The sequence below is a fragment of the Bos indicus genome, chromosome 4 (genome assembly GCF_029378745.1).
Source record: "Bos indicus isolate NIAB-ARS_2022 breed Sahiwal x Tharparkar chromosome 4, NIAB-ARS_B.indTharparkar_mat_pri_1.0, whole genome shotgun sequence".
In the NCBI taxonomy this organism is placed as follows: Eukaryota; Metazoa; Chordata; class Mammalia; order Artiodactyla; family Bovidae; genus Bos; species Bos indicus.
The window spans coordinates 107,785,562-107,794,728 of NC_091763.1; the positions used below are offsets into that span (position 1 = coordinate 107,785,562).

Consider the following 9,167-nt stretch of genomic DNA (forward strand, 5'->3'; position numbering starts at 1 on the left):
CCCACACTCCCATAGATAACACAGCTGGAGACCCAAGAGAGGAGGGGCAGGCTTTGCCCTACTTTGTGGGAAGACGTAGAACAGTGAGAGTATGCTTTGCCATTTGTTCCCTGGGCTTTCCAGGAATGTCTCTGGGGAATGGGCTGGTTTTAGGCGATCAGACTCTAAAGCCATCACACCTAGAGGCTCCTGAGCACCCTGAATCCTGTCCTTCTGTCAGGACAGAAAAGGTGTCTGGGACTCCCCATCCACTGCACTCACTCCAGGGAGCAGGTGACTCAGCTCCAGCCCTTCCCATCTCTGTGAGTTTTCCTGTACATTCAAGTCCAAGTTGAGGAAAAGATCAGAAATAGTAGCAGCTCCCAGTTATATAAATCCTTATTTACACATTGATTAATGGTTTCAGAAGAGCAGGGGAGAAGGCTAGCAGAATCATAAGGTTTAGGAAAAAGAAAAAAGCTACCCTTTTGAAGATCCCTTTCTTTCTCTGTGCTGGGGTCTCAGAGTCACATCTAATACCCACGCTGTCTAAACATGGGTTTCTTACTCCTCCTAGTCAGAGCTCCTCCCTGGTGCCCCACTTTATTGGAAAGGGCTGGTAAACTCAGTGTCGCGGAGTCGCAATGGCAAACTGAGAGGGGCATAAGAACATCTAGAGCTGATGTCTCTCCTTACAAATGATGAATCCAGAAGTCTTGTGTAACTTATCCTTCATTGTCTTTCATTTCTTCCTCTGCTGAGGACCATCTGCTCCTACTGAATCCCGGAAATGTCCTGCCAGGAAGTGAGAACAATGGGGCTCCTTTCTTTGCTGCCCAGTAGGAAGGTGTTTAATAAAGAGTAGGGAGAAATCCTCTAGCTACCTGATAAAGATCCCATTAGTGTTTCTTTTGCAGCAGGGAAGCTGGTAAAGGTTCCATCTAGTTTAACCTGATTTGCTGTCTAGAATTATTCTCCAGTGATGCGTGTCCTCATTTGAAGGAAATCCTGTGTCATCTTCTAGAGTGTGATAACCTGAGTACCGCTGTCACTTACCAGCTTTGGGGGGAAGTTCTAGCTGGTGAAAATATGGTGAAATGTCCCTACTACAATAACAGTTTCTCTATTTACATGTCTGCGCACCTGGCAAGTTTTCAGAGAATATTTTTGTCTTACCCCTTCACATTTAAGTCAGTTTTTTAAAATGGAATAAATGAAAATCTATCATTTCTAAATTTTGTCATTGAAAAAGAAAATTAAGATAAACCATAGTATTTCTATTGTTGTAACGAGGCATAGGATTTCTAATACTTTCCTCTAAACTGCATCAACTTGGTTATTTTCATAAATATTTCAGCATTCTAATTTTTAATATTCAAATTACTATTTATGAAGCTAACAGTTTTCATGTTCATATAATCTGACTTCTGTTTTATAAAAGATGAGAGTTGATGATCTGTTAACAGGAAATTACTGGAAAGGCATTCTAGGCAGCCCTGACCTGAGCTTATAAACTGTCAAGGTCCACTGAGGTATGAGGAGTAGGAGTAAAAGATTTCACTTTACCAACAGGTCAGAGAAAGCAGTGATCACTCTGTAGACACGAAACAGGATAGGAGATGTCCTAGGACTAATAAAGCCTTCTGATAATCATCCTGCAGGATACTGTTTATTCATGCATTTCATTATTTTTTAACTAGAAAACGATCTCTAAATACATGTTAAAATTAAGCAGAAATTTAAATATATAAGTGAATGTCCTTTAAGGTATATTCTTATTTTATATACAGTGTGACACATGTATTCTTTTAACTTGTAGTGGAAACATGCCTGAAATATAGATTACATTTTCTGGATATTCAGGCTTTTAAAGCTGGACTTTGAAGCTAATATCAGATAAACAGGAGCTCCATGGAAAGATGAGGAAGAAAGACAGGCATTAGAGAGCATGAGTCTGGGAGCCAGAGAATCAGGCAGTGTTATTAGGGTACTGATGGTGAAAGGCAAAAAGCTGCTGGAGATTTGATTTATGTGTAAATTTTCAATTTGTATAGAAGACTAATTCTACGTTAAACTGCGTTACTAGGTCCCTCAGCAGACAGGTCAGGTCAGGAAGGCAGATCAGAACTAACAGTTAAACCAGGAGCCACCATGGAGGCTTTGAATGCTTGTGCTGACATTAGTAACATTTGATGCTTCTGCTAGCATTCATTGTAACATTAGTACCTAAAACTAATATTTTAGAGACATGCACCAAAATAGAATAAGAGCCTTAGAATCATTTTACTAGCTGTCTCAACCTGCTTTAGAATCTGATGCTATCCTATACTGTCACTAAAGAGAAACACCTCTGGTCTGCTCTCCCTGGCACAAAACACAAATATGTGTCACTCGAAGAAGTTAATAATTCAATTCCTCCAACATGCTGTATTTACTCGTTTGATTTTTTATTTATGGCTCTTATTTAAAATCAGTGTCTGATTATCTATTTGTTTGACCCCAATGACAGTGACTAAAAATTAGACTTTCCTTCAGTTTCAAGCTTTGAATGGTGAGTCTGTTCCTTGGTAAGTACTCCTGAAAGTGGACTCTATACTCAGTATATAATCACATTCCATCCTAAACATGCCTTCCTATTTTTGAAAATCTCTTGAACACATTTCATGTGATAAACAGACAAGACACTTTAATTCATTTACATAAATTTGTCACATCATTCTTAACACATACTGATGCACTTAACTATTTGTCTCATATTATTTATGGTGAATAATAGAGCTAATATTGGATAGTATTGCTTAGATTCTATTATATCTAAAGAGAACTGTTTTATAAAATTTCCTCAGGTACAAGATACATAATATAAAGGAGGCTAGTAGACTGAGTGGAGAAGGCGATGGCATCCCACTCCAGTACTCTTGCCTAGAAAATCCCATGGGCGCAGGAGCCTGGTGGGCCGCAGTCTATGGGGTCGCTAAGAGTCGGACACGACTGAGCGACTTCACTTTCACTTTTCACTTTCATGCATTGGAGAAGGAAATGGCAGCCCACTCCAGTGTTCTTGCCTGGAGAATCCCAGGGACGGGGGAGCCTGGTGGGCTGCCGTCTATGGGGTCGCACAGAGTCGGACATGACTTACGTGACTTAGCATAGCATAGCATAGGATAGCATACAGACAAGGGACTTTGAAGCTAATGCTACTAATGTCCCATACGTAACACCTTGTCCTCCCACTTCAAAGCACACTGGCCTGATTTCCAAATGCCAGCAGCTGCATTTCCTTGCCTGCAGGTTCTCCAGAAACCAAAGCCACTTTACTATCCCATCACACAGTGAAAAGGAGCCCTAATACTTGGTCCACCCACCTCAGGGCTCTCACCCAATAATAGATACTAGTTGGTATATAGATACTCTAGGTCCCTTCTACTCCAAGTGGGTTCACACTGAGATGCATATTCTACACGGGCTCTAAGATTTTTCCATTAGGATCTAACTTCATTTACTCCTATTTTGTCCTCCTGCAGCATCCAAACTTAAGCAGCTGCCTTGATGTGGTCGTGTCCTTTTCCATTCCTTTGTTAATTGATGTTCATAGATTCAAAATCATAGAACTTACTATGGAATTCAGTGTTGATCACACTATTTTGAAATGTGACTTTGACTCTCATTTTTTTTCCTAAAAAATGACTTTATAAAGAGATACCAGCCAGATTGTTCTTATCAAGTGAGGTTCCCCAAACTTAATTTTTCTTGGAATAAGTAAATTAAATCATACATTTCTAAAACTAATTATAAGAACCTCTGCAACATATATCTCTTTGCTCACATGAATTATAAACTCAAGCAAAGAGACAACTCTGTTTCAACCTTTTTAAATAAGCTAAGATAGATATTTTACTTGGAAGGTAGAAAAAATTAGTGTATATATATATATATATATATATATATATATAATCTTATAAATCTATGTGAAAATGAAAGTCACTTAGTCGTGCCCGACTCTTTGTGACCCCATGGAGTATACAGTCCTTGGAATTCTCCAGGCCAGAACATTGGAGTGGGTAGCCTTTCCCTTCTCCAGGGGATCTTCCCAACCCAGGGATCAAACCCAGGGCTCCCGCATTGCAGGTGGATTCTTTACCAGCTGAGCCACAAGGGAATTAATTTTTACTTTGATATCTTTGGTGACAGAAAATTTACTACCCCTTTACGTTTTAATGGGCTTGTGGATCATTTAGATTATTTTTCATGCGAAGTAAGTTCAAGTAAATATTTGCACAATTGCCATTTGATTAAGTGTTTTTCATTAGTGATTTGCAGAAAATGTTTTATATTCCAAATATGAACCCTGAATTGATTGTACCTGCTGTGAAAAATTCATAGTTTCCTGATGATGCCTCTAGGTAATAGCAGTTAATTTCTTAGTTTTATCACTCTTTTATGCTGTTTACTATTCCACTCAGTTCAAGGTCATAACTATGCTACAAAGCTTATTTCTATCTTTTACATTTAGATCATTACCTACCTATATTTATATTTTGGTTTGATTTTATTTCTACATGTAAATAGACAACTGATTCAGCATTATTATTGAAAACACCTGTGCCTTTGTCTTGGTTCAGATGTGCTTGTGGGGTGATGGGAATGTGCATTTTGAACTTCTGGTTAATCATGCCATTTCATGAGTCTACTTAATTATCTTTGCCCGAGCAGAACATTGCCTGACTGTAACTTTATAGGTCTCAATGTTTCATAGAGTAAATCCTTTTACTTCATTCTTCTTTATCATTCCCTTCACTTTTCTTGATCTTTCATATTTTCTCATGAAACTTATAAGAAAGATTATCAATTTCTGCACTTTAAAAACCTCCCTTAAATTCTGATTTGGATTTCATTGAACCTACAGATCAGTATGAAGAGATGTGAAATCTTTACAAAATGTTCATTTATTCCATAAAATATTATGCATGTTCCAGAGTTTGGATATTTGCTTATTATATATAATAGGTCATCTACAGAGATTTTAATGTTTTCAGCATTCATTAATGTGTTGTCAGTAAAAACTGAAATTTATTTTCTGAATTATTTTATTGACATATAGTTTGTTTACAATTATATTAGGTTCAGGTGTGCAACCTGGTGATTCAATATTTTGTATTAATAGATTATCCTTCATTTAAAATTATAAAATATTGACTATGTTCTTGTGCTCTACATTGCATCTTCTTTATCCTATGTATTGTAGTTTTGACCTCTAATTTCCTATCCTTATATTGCCCCCCATCCATCTTTTATTTAGAATAATCTTAATGAAGTTTGCATATGGATGCTGCTGCTGCTGCTGTGGCTAAGTCGCTTCAGTCATGTCTGACTCTGTGCGACCCCATAGACGGCAGCCCATCAGGCTGCCCCGTCCCTGGGATTCTCCAGGCAAGAACACTGGAGTGGGTTGCCATCTCCTTCTCCAATGCGTGAAAGTGAAAAGTGAAAGGGAAGTCACTCAGTCGTGTCCGATTCTTTGTGACCCCATGGACTTCAGCCTACCAGGCTCCTCCGTCCATGGGATTTTCCAGGCAAGAGTACTGGAGTGGGTTGCCATTGCCTTCTCCATTGCATATGGCTAGAAAGTACTTATTGGGTAGACCTTAAATTTTTAAACTGAAATTTCAGTCTTCATGTTTATAAGCCATCTATTTCAAATTTCAACGCTTTAACTCCCCATTTCAAAAATGTGGGGAATAGTTTTCTTATTATTCCTTCTCATAATTCTTCTCCTGTATTACTTGATTTTGTAAACTCATTTTTACATTGTCAAGATTGCATTATAGTTATTTCTTACTCAGTCTCCCCTAAGCTATCATTTAATCTGGATAATCTTTAGAATTAGAAATTACTGTATTTGATAGAAATATTTGTTTTAACACAGAATATGTTAGAATGAGTACCAATTCCACTGATTAGTGTTGAGGAACTAGCATAAATCTCTCTAGCTCAGTTACAGGATGGCCTGGGTAGAAAATTGTATATACTGACAAATGAAACCTTCATATTTTGAGGTGCTGTTATTTTATTAGCTCTATTAAGAAGGAAAAATTCTATTTTTGGTATCAAAATTTTCTTCCATTTCAGTGCTGTTTAATTTAAGAAATTTAATCTACCCTCACTATTTTTTTTTAACTTTTAGTTGAATTGAAAATGATGGTATTAGAGATGAAGATATAATAAATATAATAAATATTTTATTCAGACAAAAAAATCACCCTAAATAGTTAAGATGTTACCATAATCATTTTTCACCATTTAATGTGAAGTAAATGGTGGTAAAGTCTGCCTGTCAATGCAGGAGACTCAGGAGAGGCGGGTTTGATCCCTGGGTTGGGAAGATTCCTTGGAGGGGGCAATGGCAACCCACTCTTACCTGGAAAATCCCATGGATAGAGGAACCCAGTGGGCTGTGGTCCATAGGGTCGCAGAATGTCAGACATGACTGAATGACTGAGCACACATGGTTATAGCAACATTTCATAATATTGGCAACTTAATATTTATAGAAACCCTTCCAAGTGAAATCACATTATAGAAACAGGAATCCAGGACTGTCCTTCAACTTTGTTCAAGCCATTGTTCCTAAAGGGCAACGACCCTCTGAATTGTTGCCTCCCTTTCATTGATACTTTGCAAAGTTGAAAATGCTACTGAATATTTCTTCAGAATTACTTCTTATTTTATTTACTTTCTGGTAAATTTAACTTTTCCATAGAAAATTTCCCTGAAATTTTCAACTTTCATGTAAGCATCACTTCAAAGCAGGTATAGGATATTCGTTTATTTAGCTGTTGCTATTTTCTCAACATATATTTTATGGTCCCTGTCTTTATGCATATTCAAGAACACCCAGATGAAACACTTTGTTTAAATTACGTGGATTATTCATAGTATTTTTTGTAAGAGAGCAATTTTCAAATTATTAAATTTTCTAATTGTTAACTTTTTTCTGGTAACCTTGAACTCATGTCCAGATCAACAGACAGAAAGTAGTGATAGAAGATGCTCACATAGAGACTACAGAGATGATTATAGGATAATTTGTTAAGCCAGAAGGAAGAAAAGGCTTAAAAATTATGAACTAATAACCTTATAATAAAGATAATTTGGAAACACCACTCAGCCAATTAATCCACATTAGTATCACCTATATTGAGATTAATTAGCATCATCTGTATGTGTATTCATTAAAGGTTTTAAGATTAGGGACATTTCTTTTCTAACAAAAATTTGAACTTAAAATAATGGCAATCAATGGAAAAATCATAATTGAGAGACATACAAAACAAAAACTCATACTCTTCAAAAATATCACTGGCAAGGCCAGAAAGAGTAACTATTTCAGATTAGAGGAGACAAAATATTTTGTGTGATACTGGATTTGAATCTTAGACCAGAGAGGCTGAAGTCTGTACCTAGAATATGGAATCATTGATGTTGTATCTCCTGACTTTGGTAAAGATAATGAAAATAAATTAGTGAATAACCTTATTCTGGGAATAATAAACAGCCTAGGGATGTGTTGGCATTATAGTTTCATTTATGTGGTCCACAGAAAATCAACAAAATATATACAGAGTAAAAGAAATGATAAAACAGACATTAAAAATGATAAAAAGTATATACTATATTTGCTTATATGTTCTGATATTTTCTGAAAATTTGAATTATTTCACAATAAAAAATAAATAAAAGAAAGGAAGCACTGAAATAAAAAAAATCTCAGAGCTACAGCATCAAGCACACAGGCATCCTCCAAATTCACTTCCCATAAGTAACTCTGATTTTCCTTGCTGTCCAGCTCTGACCTTCTCATCACACTTCAGTCCCTTAGAGACTGCCTTTGGGAATGGAGGGCAACCAATCATGGATCGCAGAATTCATCCTGCTGGGCTTCCAGCTCAGTGAAGACATGGAATTGCTCCTCTTCGTTATCTTCATCCTGCTATATACCTTCAACCTGCTGGCAAATGGGATGATCTTGGGACTCATCTCGCTTGAACCCCGACTGCACACCCCCATGTACTACTTCCTGTCTCATCTGGCCATCACTGACGTAGCCTATGCTTCCAGCCATTTGCCCAATATGTTGGAAAACTTAGTGAAACACAAGAAAACCATCTCCTATTTCTCATGCACCATGCAGATGGTTTCCTATTTGGCCTTTGCTTCTGTAGAGTGCCTGACTTTGGTGGTGATGTCCTATGACCGGTTTGTGGCTATCTGCCACCCCCTGCAGTACACGGTCATCATGAACTGGAGGGTGTGCACGTTCCTGGCCATCGCTTGCTGGGCGTGTGGATTTTCCCTGGCCATAGTCCAAGTAAGTCTGTTTCTACGGCTGCCTTTCTGTGGGCCCCAGAAGGTAAACCACTTCTTCTGTGAAATCCGATCTGTCCTCAAAGTGACCTGTGGAGAAACCTGGATCAATGACATTTTCCTCCTTGCAGATGGTGTCTTTATCTTAATTGCTCCCATTTCCCTGGTGCTGGTCTCCTATGTGCGCATCCTCTGGGCAATCCTGAAGATCCAGTCAAAGGAGGGCCGCAAGAAAGCCTTCTCCACCTGCTCCTCCCACCTCTGTGTGGTTGGGTTCTACTTTGGCATAGTCCTGATGGTGTACATGATCCCTGATGACAATAATCGAGAGGAGCCACAGAAAATCCTTTTCCTGTTTTACACTTTCTTCAACCCATTACTGAACCCCCTCGTCTACAGTCTAAGGAACGCTCAAGTGAAAGCTGCCTTCCACAGACTACTGCAGAAAAGGAGGACAGTGTGACGCAGGGCAGATTTATGGTTTAGAAAATTTCCCAACAAAATGCATGACTTAAAGATAAGAATTCTCAATAACATCAGCAAGATGGCAAAATAGGAACCCCAAGCCCCCCTCCCTCCATGGAGATGACAACATGGATCAAATTGCCGTTGTGAGACACCAGACAACACACAGTTTGCAGCACCCCAGGCTAGGACAAAGCCAACAAGAGACACAGTGAAGCTTTTAGGCGAATGTATGGCATTTGACTCTCCAGACCTCCTTCTCCTCCCTGTTCCAGTGATAGGATCCAGAAAAAATTCCCAACTCCCAGCTCTCCTGCAGGAGAGAGAGAGAAAACGAATGGCCCATGCCTATCCTTCCT

At 38.3% G+C, this 9,167-nt stretch overlaps 1 protein-coding gene across 1 annotated transcript; it reads left to right on the forward strand.

Annotated features, from left to right (window-relative positions):
* Positions 1-7,873: 7,873 nt before the first annotated feature.
* On the forward strand, positions 7,874-8,806 carry LOC109558152 (olfactory receptor 2A2-like). Its single transcript, XM_019959608.1, has one exon. It carries the CDS (start codon positions 7,874-7,876, stop codon positions 8,804-8,806), a length of 933 nt encoding a protein of 310 aa, XP_019815167.1.
* The last annotated feature ends 361 nt before the right edge of the window (positions 8,807-9,167 follow it).

Excerpts from the sequence above, each read along its gene's own strand:
- LOC109558152 (XM_019959608.1), top strand. The coding sequence starts at position 7,874 with ATGGAGGGCAACCAATCATGGATCGCAGAATTCATCCTGCTGGGCTTC.